Source organism: Psammomys obesus, unplaced genomic scaffold (assembly GCF_907164565.1).
Source record: "Psammomys obesus unplaced genomic scaffold, mPsaObe1.curated_primary_1811, whole genome shotgun sequence".
Classification (NCBI taxonomy): Eukaryota; Metazoa; Chordata; class Mammalia; order Rodentia; family Muridae; genus Psammomys; species Psammomys obesus.
The window spans coordinates 1,658,321-1,679,051 of record NW_026585687.1 but is presented as its reverse complement, the minus strand read 5'-3'; the positions used below and the strand labels follow the sequence as shown (position 1 = coordinate 1,679,051).

The window sequence follows — 20,731 nt, the reverse complement described above, 5'->3', positions numbered from 1 at the left end:
TCTCCACATCCTCTCCAGCATGTGTTGTCACTTGAGTTTTTGATCTTAGCCATTCTGATGGATGTAAGGTGAAATCTCAGGGTGTTTTGATTTGCATCTCCCTGATGACTAAGGACGTTGAATATTTCTTTAAGCGTTTCTCTGCCATTCGATATTTCTCTATGGAGAACTTTCTGTTTAACTCTGTACCCCATTTTTTAATTGTACTACTTATTTTTTTGGTGTTTAACTTTTTATATATTCCGGATATTAGCTCTCTGTTAGATATAGGGTTGGTGAAGATTCTTTCCCAATCTGTAGGCAGTCGTTTTGTTCTGATAACAGTGTCCTTTGTTTGCAGAAGCTTTTTAGTTTCATGAGATCCCATTTATTGATTGTTGCTTTTAGAGCCTGTGCTGTTGGTGTTTATTCAGGAAGTTGTCTCATGTACCAATGAGTTCTAGGCTCTTCCCCACTTTTTCTTCTAACAGGTTTAGTGTGTCTGGTTTTATGTTGAGGTCTTTGATCCACTTGGACTTTAGTTTTGAGCAGGGTGATAAATATGGAGGAGAAAGGGGAACCCTCCTTCACTGCTGGTGGTAATATAAACTTGTACAATCACTTTGGAAATCAATCTGTTGCTTTCTCAGAAAATTAGGAATAGTGCTACCTCAAGATCCAGGTATACCACTCCTAGGCATATATCCAAAAGTTGCTCAAGTACACAACAAAGACATTTGCTCAACCATGTTCGTAGCAGCTTTATTCATAATAGCCAGAATCTAGAAACAACCCAGATGTCTCTCAATGGAGGAATGGATACAAAAATTGTGGTACATTGGCACAATGGAATACTATTCAGCAATTAAAAACAATGAAATCATGAAATTTGCAGGCAAATGGTGGAATCTAGAAAAGACCATCCTGAGTGAGGTATCCCAGATGCATAAAGACACACATAGTATATACTCATTTATAAGTTCATACTAGACCTATAAGATAGGATAAACATACTACAATCTGTACAGCTAAAGAAGCTAAGCAAGAAGGAGGACCCTGGGTAAAATGATCAATCCTCACTCAGAAAGGCAAACGGGATGGACATCGGAAGAAGGAGAAAACAAGAAACACGAGTATATACAAAGAACTAAAGAAGCTGAAAAGCAGCAAACCAAGTAATCCAATTAAAAAATGGGGAACAGAGCTAAACAGAGAATTCTCGACAGAGGAATATCAAATGGCAGAGAAACACTTAAAGAAATGCTCATCCTCATTAGCCATCAGGGAAATGCAAATCAAAATGACCCTGAGATATCACCTTACACCCATCAGAATGGCCAAGATCAAAAACTCAAGGGACAACACATGCTGGAGAGGTTGTAGAGAAAGGGGAACCCTCCTCCACTGCCGGTGGGAATGTAAACTGGTACAACCACTCTGGAAATCTATCTGGCGCTTTCTAAGACAATTAGGAATAGTGCTTTCTCAAGACCCAGCTATACCACTGCTAGGTATATACCCAAAGTTTGCTCAAGCACACAAAAGGGATATTTGCTCAACCATGTTTATAGCAGCTTTATTTGTAATAGCCAGAACCTGGAAACAACCCAGATGTCCATCAACGGAGGAATGGGTACAGAAATTGTGGTATTTTTACACAATGGAATACTACTCAGCAATCAAAAAGGAGGAAATCATGAAATTTGCAGGCAAATGGTGGGATCTAGAAAAGATCATCCTGAGTGAAATATCCCAGGAGAAAGACAAACACGGTATATACTCACTTATATAGACCTATAAGATATGATAAACATAATAAAATCTGTACACCTAAAAAAGATAATCAAGAGAGGCGGACATGGGGTAAGATGATCAATCCTCATCTAGAAAGACAGATGGGATGTGCATTGAATGTATGACAGGAGTCTACTGAGCGGATTTGAAAGACTCTAACTAGCAGTGTTTTCAAAGCAAAGACTCATGACCAAACCTTTGGCAGAGTACAGGGAATCATAAGAAAGAAGGGGAGTTAGTCTGATGGGGAAAGGATAGGAGCTCCACAAGGACCAAATATATCTGGGCACAGGGTCTTTTCTGAGACTGACATTCAACCAAGGACCATCTATGGATATAACCTAGAACCTCAGCTCAGATGTAGCCTGTGGTAGCTCAGTAACCAATCGGTTTCCCATAGTGGGGGAACAAGGACTATTTCTAACAGGAACTCAATGACTGGCTCTTTGGCCTCCCCACCCCCCAAGGGAGGAGCAGTCCTGTTAGGCCACAGAGGAGAGCTTTGCAGCCAGTCCTGAAGATACCTGATAAAACAGGATCAGATGAATGGGGAGGAGGTCCCCCCTATCAGTGGACTTGGAAAGGGGCACGGTGGAGGTGAGGGAGGGAGGGAGGGACTGGGAGGAAATGAGGGATCGGGACACGGCTGGGATACAGCACAGCACGGCTGGGATACAGAGTTAATAAAATGTAACTGATAAGAAAAAAATAAAATTCAAAAAAAAGAAAACAAGAAACAGGACTGGAACCTACCATAGAGGGCCTCTGAAAGACTACCTAGCACTGTATCAAAGCAGATCCTGAAACTCATAACCAAACTTTGGGCAGTGTGCAGAGAATCATATGTAATTTTTTTTAATGTAGCAAATGTGAATTTTTTTTGTCCTCTAATTTGTTGGTGCCCTGTGTACTCACTTGGTTGTAAAGCCATCTGTATCCCTGGTTCTCTTTATACTCACCAGGCACAGGTTACTGGTATGCTTTTATAAGCTGCAGCTGCTGTACACAGCCTATCTGATAGAGTGCTGTTCTGCTGATTAGTTTCTTGTAAATATCAAAATGACTCCCTATTTCTTTTGCAGAATTCCACCTAAATTAAACCTGTACTGTGTAGGCACTAACTTGAATAATTTGAATATTAGCCATATCCATTACCATCTTGTCCCACTCCCCTGATCAGAAATTGCAAGCCCTTGTAAAGGCTTCGAGTTTACAGTTAGAATGCAAAAACTAGCAGACAGTTCATTCCTAATGTATCTCTTATTAATGTGTTTATGTGAATGTATATATAAAAGTGTTTTTTTAGTTAAAAAAAAGAAAAAGAATTGAGTTACCTTAGGCAGTATTAACAAAAGAGCATTAAATTGGCAAAAAAAATCCTTATCAGCTAGTAGGAATATTCAAATTTCTACCCATTTGTAAAATTATAATATTCAAACAATGTCACAAGCCATCTCAGCTTCTCCGGGAGTGTCATTAGCATTATGTTCCTATGAAAAAGTAACTGGCACTCAATAAACCTGCCTACTTATCAAAGGGATCCTGGCAACAATGTGTTATACAATTGTATATACCATCATACATAGTATAAGACAAGTGTTGGAGTCGGATGACATGCATTGGGGGCCAGCTTTGCTACTTCTACATTGATTGAGTACAACCATGGACAAGGTACTTCATCTGTCTAAGTGTTATATTTTTTAATTCAAAAAAAGAACACCACCTATCTCAGAAGGTACTTAGCCAAAGAAATGTGTAAGATAAACTGGTATTGGATGTTCAAGGGGAGATAATAAATATTTTTGTTTAGGTAGTTGTGATTGTTTTTAATCCTTTCTGGGAAGCTGAGAAAGTAAACCTTGCCTATTCTGCTTCCAGTTCCACTTGTCCTATACAGACAAGGAGCGCTTTGAAAATGAAGAGAGACCTGAGGTCCAGAAGCAGATGCTTGTGGATATGGCCAAGAAGTTACCGGTGTACACAAGAACTGGGAGTGGAGGTCAGTTCATCATCTCAGCCAGGGAGTCAGCTAATAACAATGTAAGGAACACCAAGACATCTGTGTTGTCAGGCTAGCCTTTTCCTTTCATCTTCTCGGAACCATATTTTATTATAAAAAAAACTTCAAATGCCTATCAAAGTTGGGAGCATTCTAAGTAATTCTAATACCCAGGGTTCTGCCCCTAACACTTTATTATACTGCTTTTTCACATTCCTCTCCATATAATCAACCATCTGTCTGTTTTCCATTGGATCATCTTTATTTTCTGATGCATTTTAAAACAAATAGCAAGCAAACACCAGTACATATCCACCTAAATATGCGCTCTTTTGTGGATAAAATTTGCATATGAAAATATGCAAATATCTTAAGTGTGCAATTCAATATGTTTTCATATATACACAACTGTAATCAAATCTGCTAAAAAAAAAATTACCACCACTCCAAGAAGGTTCTGCCATTCCTCTACTCAGTCAATCCCCATACACACATACAAGAATTATTCTGATAGTTTTTCCATGGTGATTAGCTTTATCTGCTCTAGAATTTTGTATAAGTAGAATCATGAAGCATACACCCTTGTGCTTCACATCTTTTAGTCAGCATAATACATGTGACATTTATTCATATTGTTGTGTGTCTTCTTCCTTGTATTGCTGAGTAGCATTGCATTGTGTAAATATAGCAGCTTATTTATTCTCAGTGGCTGATACAAATTTGGATTGTTTCCAACGCTTAGCTAGTATGAATCAGTCTACTACAAACATCCTTATAGTAATAAATGAAGGAAGATCTGTCTTCATTTACGTGGTTAAATATCCTTTGTGCAGTTTTACACTTGGATTTCATTTGGATGAATGGAAGGAGCAGTACTTACAGAAACGTTTCTCTGGTGCTTTCAGATTTGGGGGTCATTTCCTCACTGTTTGTTTATTCAGCAGATATGTTAAGGTGCACTTTGACAGATGAGGAAATTTTGATTTGATGACATTAAAGATTTATTATTAATTCTGTTAATTAGGTAATGCCATAGCACTTAATTTTTTTTTCAAAATTTTCTACACACTAAAATGTCTGTTGTTGTTTCAATATTTACTTTAAATGCTGAAGTAGCAGAGCCAGTTGAAGAAACAGGATAAAGGAAAATGACCCATTATTGAACTTGTTCAATCTGGATAATAATACATGAGCTTCATTGTACTCTTAGCCATTTTTGGGTGGGTGTTTGGAAAGAGTGATGAGGAATTTTCATTGTCAACTTGATTGAATTAAGAAACACATAGAATAGAGTATGATGGTGAACATCTTTTTTCTTTTCTTTTTTTTAATTGTATGTATTTATTATATTAATTATAGTTTATTTACTTTGTATCCCAGGTGTAGCCCCTCCCGCATTCTGTTCCAATCTCTCATCTCCTCCCATGCCCCTCTCCAAGACCACTGATAGGGGAAGTCCTCCTCCCTGTCCATCTGACCCAGGTCTATAAGGTCTCATCAGGTCTGGTTGCATTGTCTTTCTCTGTGGCCTGGCAAGGCTACTCCCCGCTCAGAGGGAGCTGATCAAAGAGACAACAACTGAGTTCATGTCAGAGACAGCCATTGTTCCCCTTACTAGGGAACCCACTTGGATACTGAGCTGCCATGGGCTACATCTGTGCACATGGTCCTTGGTTGGAGTATCAGTCTCAGAAAAGACCCCTGGGCCCAGATCTTTTCTGTACCTTGTGGAGCTCCTGTCCCCTCCAGGTCTTTCTATCTCTGGTTTCTTTCATAAGATTCCCTGCACTGAGCCCAAAGTTTGGTTATGAGTTTCAGCATCTGCTTTGATACACTGCTGAGTATAGTCTTTCAGCCTTCTGTGGTAAGCTCCTGTCCTGTTACCCATTTTCTCCCTCTTCCCATGTCAGTCCTGTTTGCCTTTCTAAGTGAGGATTGATAATCTTCCCCAGGGTTCTCTTTCTTGCTTAGCTTCATTAGGTTTACAGATTTTAGTATGATTATCCTATACTATATGTCTAATATTCACTTATAAGTGAGTATATACCCTGTGTGTCTTTCTGCTTCTGGCATACCTCACTCAGGATAATCTTTTCTAGATCTCACCATTTGCCTGCAAATTTCATGATTTCCTTTTTTTTTTTAATTGCTGAGTAGTATTCCATTGTGTAAATGTACCACAATTTCTGTATCCATTCCTCCACTGAGAGACATCTGGGTTGTTTCCAGATTCTGGCTATTACGAATAAAGCTGCTACGAACATGTTTGAGTAAATATCCTTGTTGTGTACTTGAGCAACTTTTTTATATATGCCTAGGAGTGGTATACCTGGATCTTGAGGTAGCACTATTCCTAATTGTCTGAGAAAGTGCCATAGTTATTTCCAAAGAGGTTGTACAAGTTTACATTCTTACCAGCAATGGAGGAGGGTTCCCATTTCTCCACATCCTCTCCAGCATGTATCGCCATTTGAGATTTTGATCTTATCCATTCTTATGGGTGTAAGGTGAAATCTCAGGGACATTTTGATTTGCATTCCCTGATGACAAAGGACATTGAGCATTTTTTTTTTTAGATTTTTTAAAATGTTTGTTTTTATGAATTACAGTTTATTCACGGCAGGGAGGAGATGAGGGAAGGAGGGTTTGGGAGGGAATGAGGGAGCAGGTACAGCTGGGATACAGAGTTAATAAAATGTAACTAATAATAAAAAAAGTTAAGAAAACAATTTATTCACTTTGTATCTCAGCTGTGGCCCCCTCCTCCATCCCCTCCCAATCCCACCCTCCCTCCCTCTTCTTCTCCTATGTCCCTCCCCCAGTCCAATGATAGGGGATGTCCTCTTCCCCTTCCCTCAGACCCTAGTTTATCAGGTCTCATCAGGACTGGCTTCATTGTCATCTTTTATGGACTGGTAAGGCTGCTCCCCGCTCAGGGGAAGGTGATCAAAGAGCAGCCTGTGAGTTCATGTCAGAGACAGTTCCTGTTCTTATTACTATGGAACCCACTTGGACACTCAGCTGCATGGGCTACATATGTGCAGGGGTTCTAGGTTATATCCATGCATGGTTCTTTTTTGGAGTATCAGTCTCAGAAAAGACCCCTCTGCCCAGATTTTTTTGTTTCTGTTGCTCTACTTGTGGAACTCCTGTCCCCTCTAGGTCTTTCTATCTCCCCCTTTTTTCATAAGATTTCCTGCACTCTGCCCAAAGTTTGACTATGAGTCTCAACATATGTTTTGATACCCTGCTGGTTAGATTCTTTCAGATACCCTCTGTGACCTTGAGCATTTCTTTAAGTGTTTCTCTGCCATTTGATATTCCTCTATTGAGAATTCTCTGTTTAGCTCTGTACTGCAATTTTTAATTCCAAGGCAGAGGCAGGTGAATCTCTGTGACATTGAGTCTGGCTTCATTTAATGAGCAAGTTCCAAGCCAGCCAGGGCTATATAATGAGACTTTATCTTGAAAAAAAAAAAAAAAAAAAGAGGGAGCAGAGCAAGGCACATTACTGAGATGCACCTTAGGTGTGACTCAGGGGTTCTTACAGAGATTAACCAAGCAGGGCAGACCTGCTCTGAATGTGAATGACACACTCCTAGGAGCAAGTGTTTCAGACTGAGTGAAAAAAGAAAAGAAGGGAATGTGGAGTTCCTCTTTTTCTGTCCCCTGATCCACCCTGATGTGAACTAGTTCCCACCACCATAGCCTTGTGCTACTCCTGCTCCATGCCTTCCCTTCCTTGATGGACTAATTCCTTTAATAAATTTATCTTTCTTCAAGTTGTTTTCACTAATAAAAATCTTCCATAATACTAATTTTTAAAAGTGAATAATATTTGTGAGACACTAATCCAGGAAATAAGAGTACTGAATAAGATAGGTAGGTCTCTTATGGAGTAGAAATATTTTTTATTGAATTACATCATTTCATCATTTTCCCTTTTTTCATTTCTTCCTCCAACCCTTCTCATGCAACCCCTTGCTTTCTCTTGAATTCATGACTTCTGTTTTCATTTTTATTGTTAATATATATATATATAGTTAATATATATTCCTAAATATGTAAATGCCACCAGCTCAGTCCATATGATAATGCATATGTGTATAAGATTTCAGGGCTGACCACTTGATATTGGATAACCACTTGGAATGTTCTGAGGAAGATTATTTCTCCCGTTCTTAGTAGTATTCTTTAGTTGCCTATTGTTCTTAATCTAGTGTCGAGCCCCATGAGACTTCCTCCCCTCTGTGATAGCATATTGCCTTTGTTCAGATTTTTTTAGACAGTCAAGTTAATGAGATTTCATGGACATAGCTGCCCTGGCATTTCTGAGAGATGTAGTCTCACAGCAGGCTTCCTTTTCCTCTTTATTATAATTTTTCTGCCGCCTCTTCTGTAAAGTTCCCTGAGTCTTAGGTCTAGGAGTTGTGTTATAGATATATCAATTGGACTAGGCTCCACAACTTTGCGTTTTGATCACTTGTGGTCTCTGGTGCACAGAGAAGTTTTATTGATGAGGGTTAAGGAATTATGCATATCTTTGGATTTACGAATAAATATTTAGAATGTAGTTAGGAAGTATACTGGTTTAATTAAGTGGTTGTTTGTAGGTTTTCCTTCCTGACCTCACTAGCCCTGGATTGGTTTATAGTTTTCCAGTACCAAGCATGATTTCCCTCTTGTTGATCAAATCTTAAGTCTCATTAGAGAGCTATTAGTTACTGCAAAATTATGTGTGCCGCTATTGCACCCTTAGGGTTTTCATGCCATTCTGGTCATTAGTGTAGTTCATAGACATCAAGCTAAGACTGTAGGTTGCTTCCCTCCCTTGGAAACCTGCATGGTACCTTCTAGTACCATGAAAGCTGGTCCTCAGGCAAGAGAGGTCAGATACAACCCTGACCAGCAATTCAAAAGAGGTCTTCTTAGGCCTAGCATTGAACTTTTTATTAGATAACCTACGCCTCTTAGAGTGTATTATACTCCCAAGTGAGAAATTTTCATATATATGTGTGTGTGTGTGTGTCTTAAAACACATAAACATGTATAGAAAGACTTTTATATGTTATATGTAATGTTAGGCAAATAGATAATAATATGATTCTTTGTGGCTATTTCAGACATCCTTACTATTATTTTACTATCTTCCCTCTCTCTCCTTTTGCACTGATCTCCCTCCTTACTCCCTAATTAATACTAACATTTTGCCATTTCCTTTCAAATCATTTTACCCTTCTATTCTCCCTCTCTATTGCACCCCCATGTCCCTTTTCACTTTCCTGCTTTCTGTGATTACTCCATGTTATATATTCACATCCAAAGATTGAGATATGGGAACCAGCAATAAGGGAGAATATGTATTATTACTTCACTTAGTACAATCTAATTCTAAGTTCATTCATTTACTTGTAAATTTCACGATCTTATATTTTTTTACAGCTGAACAGTAGTATGCCATCATGTATAGGTACCATATTTTCATGACCTATTTATCAGTTGAAGGATATTTATGCTGCTTCCATTTCCTAGCTGTTGTGACTAGAGTGGCAATGAACATGCTTGGGCAAGTATCTGTGTATAGGTTGTCAAGCCCTTTGAGCAAATGCCAAGGAGTAATATAGCTGGGTCGTGTGGAGTTTTTTATTTTACTTTTTTCATCTGTTTGACTTTTAGCCTTTTGAGCGTTCCCCACACTGATTTGCAAAGTGGTTTGACCAGGGTGCAATTGCAACAGTGAATGAGAGTTCACTCTCTCACATATCCTCTTCAGCACTTAACTGTTGTCTTGTTGATTTTTGCCACTCTGACTGGGTAAGACGAAACGCCAACGTTGTTTTAATTTGCATTTACACAACTGCTACCAATGATGAATATTTTGATGTATATGTTAGTCACTATTACCTCTCTTGAGGGCTCTGATCAGATCTTTAGCCAATTTTTTAAGTGCGTCTTTTTTTTTTTTTTTTGACTCTTTATATTTGGAGCTCTTTATGTATTCTCAATCTTAAACTTCCGTCAGATGTATAGCTGGCAAAGACTCTCTCACTTTCTGTAGGCTTGTGTTTCACATTATTAATTATTTCTTTATCTTTGCAGAAGCTTTATGGTTCTGTAAAGTGTCAGTTGTCAGTTGGTGCTCTTAACTCTTGGGCAAATGGTATATTTTTTTCTTTTTAATTTTTTTTATTTTTTATTAATTACACTTTATTCACTTTGTATCCCACATTAACCCATCCCTCCTCCCCTCCTAGTCCCACCCTCCCTCCCTTTTCTCCACACATGCCCCTCCCAAAGTCCACTGATAGTGGAGGTCTTCCTCTCCTTCTTTCTCATCCTAGTCTATCAGATCTCATCAGGAGCGGCTGCATTGTCTTCCTCTGTGGCCTGGTAAGGCTGCTCCCCTCTCAGGGTAAGGTGATCAAACAGCAGGCCAATCAGTTCATGTCAGAGGCAGTCCTTCTTCCCATTACTATGTAACCCACTTGGACACTGAACTGCCATGGGCTACATCTGTGCAGGGGTTCTAGGTTATCTCCATGCATGGTACTTGGTTGGAGTATGAGTCTCTGGGAAGACCCCTGTGTTCAAATTTTCTGCTTCTGTTGCTCTCCTTGTGGAGCTCCTGACCACTCCAGATCTTACTATTTCCCACTTCTTTCATAAGATTCCATCCACTCTGCCCAACAGTTGACCATACGTCTCAGCATCTGCTTTGATACTCTGCAGGGCAGAGCCTTTCAGAGGCCCTCTGTGGTAGGCTACTAAACTGTTCCCTGTTTTCTTCTTCTTCTGATGTCCATCCTCTTTGCCTTTCTGAATGAGGATTGAGCATATTACCCAGAGTCTTCCTTCTTGCTTAGCTTCTTTAGGTGTACAGATTTTAGTATGTTTATCTTATATTATATGTCTAATGTCAACTTATGAGTAAGAATACACTACGTGTGTCTTTCTGCTTCAGGGATACCTCACTGAGGATGATCTTTTCTAGTTCCTACCATTTGCCTTCAAATTTCATTATTTCCTTGTTTGTAATTGCTGAGTAGTATTCCATTGTGTAAATGTACCACAATTTCTGTACCCATTCTTCTGTTGATGGACATCTGGGTTGTTTCCAATTTCTGACTATTACAAATAAAGCTGTTACAAACATGGTTGAGCAAATGTTCTTGCTGTGTACTTGAACATCTTTTGGGTATATGCTTAGGAGTGGTATAGCTGGATCTTGAGGTAGCACTATTCCGAATTGTCTGAAAAAGCGCCAGATTGATTTCCAAAATGGTTGTACAATTTTACATTCCCACCAGCAGTGGAGGAGGGTTCCCTTTTCTCCACAACCTCTCTAGCATGTGTTGTCACTTGAGTTTTTGATCTTGGCCATTCTGATGGGTGTAAGGTGAAATCTCACGATCGTTTTGATTTGCATTTCCCTGATGGCTAATAATGTTGAGCATTTCTTTAGGTGTTTCTCTGCCATTTGATATTCCTCTATCGAGAATTCTCTCTTTAGCTCTGTTCCCAGTTTTTCATTGGATTACTTGATGTGCTGCTTTTCAACTTCTTTAGTTCTTTTTATATACTGGATATTAGCCCTCTGTCAGATAAAGGGTTGGTGAAGATTCTTTCCCAATCTGTAGGCAGTCGTTTTGTTTTGATGATGGTGTCCTTTGCTTTACAGAAGCTTTTCAGTTTCATGAGGTCCCATTTATTGATTGTTGCTCTTAGAGCCTGTGCTGTTGGTGCTCTGTTCAGGAAGTTCTCTTCCTGTACCAATAAGTTCAAGGCTCTTCCCCACACTTTTTCTCCTAACCAATTTAATGTATCTTGTTTTATGTTGAGGTCTTTGAACCACTTGGACTTTACTTTTTGTATGGGGAGATAAGTATGGATCTGTTTGCATTTTTCTACAAGTAGACATCCAGTTAGACCAACACCATTTGTTGAAGATGCTATCTTTTTTATATTGTATGGTTTTGGCATCTTTATCAAAGATCAGGTGTCCATAAGTGTGTGGGTTTATTTCTGGGTCTTCTGTTCGGTTTCATTGATCCACCATTCTGTTTCTATGCCAGAACCATACAGTTTTTATTACTATTGCTCTATAGTACAGCTTAAGATCAGGGATGGAGATACCTCCAGAAGATTTTTTTTATTGTAGAAGATTGTTTTAGCAATTCTGGGTTTCTTGTTATTCCATATGAACTTGAGAATTTTTCTTTCAAGATCTGTAAAGAATTGTGTTGGTAATTTGATGGGAATGGCATTGAATCTGTAGATTGTTTTTGGTAGGATGGCCATTTTCACTATGTTAATCCTGGCAAGCCATGAACATGGGAGATCTTTCCATCTTCTGTTATCTTGTTCTAATTCTTTAGGACTTGATTTTTTTTATACAAGTCTTTGACTTGCTTGGTTAGGGTCACACCAAGGTGTTTTATGTCTTTTATGGCTATTGTGAAAGGTATTGTTTCCCTAATTTCTTTCTCAGCCCTTTTGTCTTTTGTATACAGAAAGGCTACTGATTTTTTGAGTTAATTTTGTATCCAGCCACTTTGCTGAAGGTGTTCATCAGCTGTAGTAGTTCTCTGGTAGAACTTTTGGTATCACTCAGGTATACTATCAAATCATCTGCAAATAGTGATATTTTGACCATATAAACAAACCAAAGGAGAAAAACCACATGGTCATCTCCTTAGATACTGAAAAAGCATTTGAAAAAATCCAACACCCATTCATAGTTAAAGTCTTGGAAAGATCAGGGATACAAGGCACATACCTAAACATAGTAAAGGCAATATACAGCAAGCCTATAGCCAACATCAAACTCAATGGAGAAAAACTTAAATCAATCCCACCGAAGTGAGGGACAAGGCAAAGCTGCCCACTCTCTTCATCTCTTCAACATAGTACTTGAAATCCTAGCTAGAGTAATAAGACAACTAAAGGTGATTAAGGGGATACACATCGGAAAGGAAGAGGTCAAAGCTTCACTATTTGCAGATGGTATGATAGTATACATGAGCGACCCCCAAAATTCAACCAGGGAACTCCTTCAGCTGATAAACACCTTCAGCAAAGTGGCTGGATACAAAATTAATGCAAAATTTTCAGTAGCCTTCCTGTATACCAAAGACAGAAGGGCCAATAAAGAACTAAAGAAGTTAAAAAGCAACAAAGCAAGTAATCCAATTTAAAAAATGGGGTACAGAGATAAGCATAGAATTCTTTGTAGAGGAATATAGAATGGCAGAGAAACACGTAAAAAAAAATTCTCAATGTCCTTAGCCATCAGGGAGATGTATATCAAAACGACCATGAAATTTCACTTTACACCCATCAGAATGGCCAAGATCAAAAACTCAAGTGACAACACATGCTGGAGAGGTTGTGGAGAAAGGGGAACCCTCGTCCATTGCTGGTGGGAATGTAAACTTGTACAACCACTCTGGAAATCAACCTGGTGCTTTCTCAGACAATTAAGAATAGTGCTTCCTCAAGATCCAACTGTACCACTCCTAGGCATATATCCAAACGATGCTCAAGTACACAACAAGGACACTTGTTCAACCATGTTCATGCCAGATTTATTCATAATAGCCAGAACTTGGAAACAACCCAGATGTCCCTCAATGGAGGAATGAATTCAGAAATTGTGGTCTTGCACAATGGAATACTACTGAGCAATTAAAAACAAGGAAATCATGAAATTTGCAGGCAAGTGTGGGATCTAGAAAAGATCATCCTCAGTGAGGTAGCCCAGAATCAGAAGAACACACATGGTATATACTCACTTATAAGTGGATAAGTGGATACTAGACCTATAAGATAGGATAAACATACTAAAATCTGAACACCTAAAGAAGCTAAACAAGAAGGAGGTCCCAGGTTAAGATGTTCAATCCTAAATTAGAAAGACAATGGGATGGACATTGGAAGTAGGAGAAAACAAGAGACTACCATAGAGGGCCACTGAAAGACTCTACCTAGCAGTGTATCAAAGCAGATGCTGAGACTCATAACCAAAACTTAGGCAGTGTGCAGGGAATCATATGAAAGAAGTGGGAGTTAGTATGACCTGGAGAGGACAGGAGCTCCACAAGGACCAAATTTATCTGGGCATAGGGGTCTTTTATGAGACTGACATTCAACCAAGGACCATGCATGGATATAACCTAGACCCCTGCTCAGATGTAGCCCATGGTAGCTCAGTAACCAATTGGGTTACCCTATTAAGGGGAAGAGGGACTGTCTCTGACATTAACTCAGTGGCTGGCTCTTTGATCTCTGCCCCACTGGGAGGAGCAGCCTTGCTAGGCCACAGAGGAGGACATGGCATCCAGTCCTGAAGAGACCTGATAAGCTCTGGTCAGACTGAAGAGGAGGAGGGCCTCCCCTATCAGCGGATTTAGAGAGGACAACGAGGAGATGAGGGAGGGATGGTGGGATTGAGAGGGAATGAGGGAGTGGGCTACAGCTGGGGTACCAAATAAATAAACTGTAACTAATATAAAAAGATAAAAATTTAATAATAAAAAAAGGAATAGTGCTTTCTCAAGATCCAGCTGTACCACTCCTAGGCATGTATCCAAAACACGCTCCAGGACATTTACTCAACCATGTTCATAGCAACTTTATTCATAATAGCCAGAATCTGGAAACAACCCAAATGTCCCTCAATGGAGGAATGAATACAGAAATTGTGGTATTTTTACACAATGGAATACTACTCAGCAATTAAAAACAAGGAAATCATGAAATTTGCAGGCAAATGGTGGGATCTAGAAAAGATCACCCTGAGTGAGATGACACAGAAGCAGAAAGACACACATGGTATATACTCACTTATAAGTGGATATTAGGCATATAATATAGGATAAATATACTAAAATCTGTACACCTAAAGAAGCTAAGCAATAAGGAGGACCCTGGGTAAGATGATCAATCCTCACTCAGGCAAACAAAATGGACCTGGGAAGATGGAGAAAACCAGGAACAGGACACTGAGGGCCTCTGATAGACTCTACCTAGCAGGCTATTAAAGCAGATCCTGAGACTCATAGCCAAACTTTGGCCATAGTGCCAGAATCTTATGAAAGAAGAGGGAGACAGAAAACCTGGAGGGTACTTGAGCTCCACAAGGAAATCAACAGAATAAAAAAATGAAGGCTCGGGGTTCTTTTCTGAGACTGATACTCCGTTCATGGAGATAATCTAGAACCCCTTCACAAATGTAGCCCATGGCAGCTCATTATCTATGTGGATTTCCTAGTAAGGGGAACAGGGGCTGTCACTGGGGCTTTTTCTGACATGAACTCAGTGGCTGGCTCTTTGATAACCTCCCACTGGGGCCGGGGGGGGCAGCCTTACCAGGCCACAATGCAGCCAGTCCTGATGAGACCTGATAGACTAGGGTCAGATGTAAGGGAAGGAGGTCCTCGCCTATCAGTGAACTGGGAAAAGGGGCATGGGAAGAGAAGAGGGATTGAGGGTGGGATTGAGAGGGGACAAAGGAGGGGTCTCCAGTTTGGATACAAAGTGAATAAGTTGTAATAAATAAAAAATTTAAATAAAATAATAAGAAGAAATTTCCTACATATGCATCATACTGAGTAGCTTTTCTTCTAACAGTTTCAATGTTTCAGATTTCATGGTTATGTCTTTGAACCACTTGGAGTTAGTTTTTGTGCAAGGTGATAAATATGTATCTAAATCCATTCTTCCACACGTGGGCATCTGGTGCTCCCTGCAATATTTGTAGATGGTGTTTTTTTTCTTCAATGTATGTTTTGGGGATTTTTGTCAAATATGAGTTAGTTCTGGTTATGTATACTTATATTTTGGTCTTATATTTTGTTCTATTTTTCTATATGTCTGTTTCTGTGGTGGTAACATTGTTTTTATTACTGTGTCTCTTTTGGTCTGGAATGGTAACTGGCCAGCACTGTACTTTTTGCTGACATTTGTTTTGACTACCAGTCTTTCCATGTGAATTTTAGAATAGTTTTCTTTATTGCTGTGAAGAATAAGATGGGAAGTCTTGATTGAGATTGCATTGAATCTCTGAATAGCTTTTGGGAGAGTGGTCAGTTTCACAATATTGTTTCTACCAATCTATGAGCATAGGGTATCTTTCCATTTATAGTGTTTTTCTCTATCTCTTCAAAAAGTTAACATTTCCTTTGTAGAGTCATTCACTCCCTTGTTTAGGCTTATTCCTAGAGGTTTTAATTTTCTTTGAGGCTATTGTATATGGGAGTATGTCCTTGACATCTTTCTCTGTGTGTTCATAAAAAAGCTATTGACTTTTGTAACTTGATTCTGTAGCCTCCTATATTGCCACATTTGTTTATCATATCCAGTAATTTTCTGGTAAGATATTTAGGCTCTCTAATATCTTCCACAAATAGGGATAGTTTGAATTGCATTCCTTTAATTGCCTCCTCTTGCCTTGTTACTCCAGCTAGTGCTTCAAGCACAATATTGAAAATGAGCAGGGATATCTCTAACTCATTCCTCACTTCGATGGGATTGCCTCAAGATTAGAATTATGTTATATTAGAATTAGAATTATGTTCTCATAATTATGAGAATTATGTTTCTCATATAGAACTTTTATTATGATGTTGTATGTTCCTGTTAGTCCTACTCTCTCTAGGAATTTTATCATGAAGACATTGTTTTTTGTCAAAGACTTTTTCTGTGTCTATTAAAATGTTAATGTGATTTTTTTTCGTTTTTAAGTCCATTTATGTAGTTTATTGCATTTCTTGTCATGTGGATGTTGTACCATATCTTATTCTGCAGGATAAAACCAACTTGGTCAGTGTGGGTAATCTTTCTGTTGTATATCTGTATTCTGTTTAAAAATATTTTATTTATGATTTTTGAATCTGCATTCACCAGGGATTTTGACCTGTGGATTGTTGTTTTTGTATTTTTACTTGGTTTTGGTATTATATTAATACTGGCTTACACAAAAAGGAATTTGTTTCTGTTTTTTAATAATTTGAAAAATAAGACTATATCAATATTCTTTGAAAGTGAGGTAGAATTCTGCTGTGAATCTATCTGAATCTGGACTTTTTAAGTCAGAATGCTTTTTGTTACAGTTTAAATCTCCTCATTTATTTTAGATGTCTTTAAGTTGTTCATTTTTTTTTCTTGGTTTAATTTTGATTTAGACCAATCTAGAAATTCATCCATTTCTTTAAGATTTTCCTACTTAATGGAGTAAAAGTTTTAAAGTATTCCCTTATAATATTCTAAATGTATTTGTATCTGTTGGAGTGTTTCTCTGTTTCTAATTTGGGTCATCTCTTTCTTCCTTTTGGTTAGTGGGGCCAAAGTCTATGAATCTTCGTCTTCTCAAAGAATTAGCTCCTAGGTTCATTGATTCTTTGTATTTTTTTGTTATTGTTCCTTTGTTTGTTTCTGCTTTTATTTTTATTAATTTCTGATCTAGTTTTTATTATTTTTCCCTAGACAGAGTTTACGTTTGATTTGTTTTTGTTTTCCCAAATTTGTGAGTTGCATCAGATTTGTGTTCTTTATCTTTTAAATTGGAGTTTATTTTTATTTTTGTGAAAAATATTTTTCAATATTGGTACTTAAAGCTATAAATTTCTCTTGTAGGGTTACTTTTAAAGTGTTCCAGAGGTTATTGTGTTGTGTTTTCATTTTCATTTAGTTCCAAGATTTTTTTTTCTTCATTGAGTATGTGTATTTACTAGAAATTTGTTTGCGGTTAATTTTAAATTTATGGTATTGTGGTCAGATAAAGTAAAGTTATTTCAATCTTTCTGAAAATTTTCAGCTCTTTTTAGAGAGGTTTCCATGGGCTGCTGAATAGAAGGTATATTCTCTAGTGTTTGTGTGGATATCTATTAAGTCCATTTAATGTATGATGTCAATTAATTCTGGTGTTTCTCTGTTTATTTTTGTCCAGATGACATGTCTATCAGAAAAAGTGGTGCATTGAAATCACCTAGTATTAATGTACTAATGTCAATCTGTGTCTTTTTTCAGCAGTATGCTTTTTATGACGTTAGGTATATCAGGATTTGTTGTATATGTATTTAGGATAGTAATATCCTTTTGTTTAATTTTTTTAAATAAAATGAGATGTCCTTTTTTACATCTTTTTGTTAGTTTTAGTTGGAAGTCTATTTTGTCAACTATTAGGATAGCAATGCTTGCTTGCTTCTTGGTCCCATTTGATTGAAGTACTTTTGTCCACCCTTTCCTTCTACATTGGTGCCTATCTTTAAAGCTATGAGTTTCTTGTAGACAACAAAAAGATGGATTTTGTTTTCTGATCCATTCAGCCAGCATGTGTCTTTTCATTGGAGAATTGAGGACACTGATATTGTGTGTCAATTTCAGTCATTGTGTTTTTGTTTCTTTGTTGTTGTTACTTGTGTTCTCAGTGGTACTTTATGTTGCAGTAATTATAGCTTCATTTGTTTTTGTCCCACAGTCACTTGGCTATGTTTTTTCTTCAGATGAAGTATTGCTTACTGAATTTTATTTATGGTTGCTTTGCCAGGTTAAAAAAATAGACTCTTTGTATCATGTGAAGTGTTTCTTTTTCCCTCAACTATGACAGTTAATTATTCTGGGTACAGTAGTCAAGGTTGTCAGTCATGGTTCTTTAGAACTTGGATTACATTGCTCTGGGCGCTTCTGGCTTTCAGAGTTCCAAGAAGAAATTAGGTATAATTCTGTTGGGTTTTTCTTTTCACGTGACTCATTTCTTTTATATTTCAGCTTTCTATATTCTTTCTTTGTTCTGTATACTTAGTGGTTTAACTATGACATGCCATGATGATATTTTTTCTGGTCTTGTCAATTTGGTGTTCCATGTGTATCTTGTATCTATATAGGTATATTTTTCCTTTAGTTTGGGAAAATTTTTCTTTAATGGCCTTATTGAAGATTTGTCTTTGCCGCTGACCTGGAATTCTTCTCCCTCATCTATTCTGTAGGAGGGATCAGGTGGACTCACCTTGCTAGACCCTGCCATAAGATTGCAGCACCTGGCTGGGAGAGGGGTTGGGTGTAGTACTAGGGGTACACAGTTTGTGTGCAATGGAATCAGGGCTAACCCAGGCTAGATCTGCGGATTTGGAGTGTGTGGAGGATAGGATCAGGCAGACTTACCTGTCTAGACCCTGGGGCAAGTTCTGCAGGGCTTAGCTGGGAGGAGATGTTAGGTGGGCACATAAGGGGTCTCTCCATAGGTTGATGGTAGATAGCACAGGTCCTGGATAGAGCCTGGAGGTTGGGGGTGTCATAAGTCAGATTGGCCGTACTAGACAAGGGCACTGAATATGGGACCCAGGCTACATTTGGTGGTTGGTGAGTGTATGGAGGGATGGATGAGGTGAACTCACCTGGCTAGACTGTGGTGCAAGATATGAAGGACATGTTGGGTGGAGATGTTGTTTGGGTATGAAAATTCTTATCAAAACCAGATAGAAAGTACATAATTTAAGTAGTAGTGTAGAAATGATAAAAACAGAGGATATGAACTAGATGCGTATTTGGTAAATTATACTCAGAGATAAGTTTTGTTTAATTTCTAACGTCTTATTCTTTTTATTATTAAAAAACAGTAATTGTTCAGATTTATGGGCACAATGTGGTATTTGTAACAAGTATACAGTGTGCAATATTAAATTAGAGTAATTTTCACCTCCATTAGCACTTATCGTTTTGTTGTTGTTGTTTTGTCCATTTGGAGCTTTTTCAGTTCCTTCTTCACAGTCTTTATAAAATACATAATAAATTACTAGAACTCTCTTATGCTGTAGAACATTAGCATTTATTCCTCCTATTGTGAATTTATTTTCATGCCCAAGGCCCAACTGTTTTGTGGTTTGAATAAGATGCCCCCTATAGTCTTGTGCATTTGAATACTTGATCCCCAGTTGGTGGTGCTCTTTGGAAAGGTTTAAGAGATGTGTCCTTGTTGGAGGAATGTCACTGGAGGCAGACTTTGAGAATATAAAGACTCACACTATTTCAGGTTTGTTTTCTCTGCTTTGTGCTAGTGGTTCAAGATATGGGCCTTTTTTTTTTCCACCATCATGGACTGTAACCTTCTGGAACAATAAGCCCAAATGAACACTTCAGTAAGTTGCCTTGATCATAGTGTTTTATCACAGCAATAGAAAAATAACTATGCACTTCCTCTATTCTGCTACCCACAGCTAGCTCTTCCTGACTATTTTTTAGTTTCCACATAGAAACAAGAATGTGTAGTACTTGACCTTCCTAATTTCAACCTTATTGCAAAATCTCTGTACATTAATAACTTCACACAGATATAATTTTATATTCTTCCCAATATTATCCTATATCCTTAATATCTGTTCTTTGGATTTATGTGTTTATATTACAAAACTTAAGTAGTTCTTTACAAATGTATGGTACATCCTCATGGTATCTCATCTTTGTGTACATACTGGTGCTTTGATCTAATGGTAGCTCTAGAGTCAAAGGAGAACCAGCATTCTATTGTATGGAGGCCACAGTTTTTTTTTGGTAGGCCCTTCAGTCTGGGATGGAAAAGCTTATGCCAGCAATAATAAAGAGGCTACTTCCACTGGCAATATGGGAGGCATCTTCTTCCGGCAAAGACTATTCAAAAGGACTTAGGAGCTCAAAATCCCTGGCTTCACCAGGCCTTCTTACAGAATTTTCTTCTTTCATAGTCAGTGCCCCCAGTGTAGCAGTAAACATCCTACAAGACCAGGAGTTTAACTTGCATTGCAATTTAGGTAGTCCCAAGATGAAATTCTGTACTTGATTTTCACTAATCCTTGTCCTGTAACTATAGGAGATAAGCATCTCCTTCAGGAGAAGCATAGAAGCATTCAGGTCATTTATGTAGTAACTTGAGCAGGAAATTTGAATGCCATCTCTCATTCTCTTCTTTCATTGCTTTTCCACTGTTGT

The 20,731-nt window shown here is 38.2% G+C and overlaps 1 protein-coding gene across 2 annotated transcripts in view; it reads left to right on the top strand.

Moving 5' to 3' along the window:
- Zdhhc15 (zinc finger DHHC-type palmitoyltransferase 15) overlaps positions 1-20,731 on the top strand; it is a 139,032-nt gene that overhangs the window by 72,072 nt on the left and 46,229 nt on the right. For both annotated transcript variants that reach the window (XM_055592528.1, XM_055592518.1), the window contains exon 4: positions 3,652-3,772. In XM_055592528.1, the coding sequence (XP_055448503.1) occupies positions 3,652-3,772 (121 nt within the window). The remainder of the gene's footprint in view (positions 1-3,651; positions 3,773-20,731) is intronic.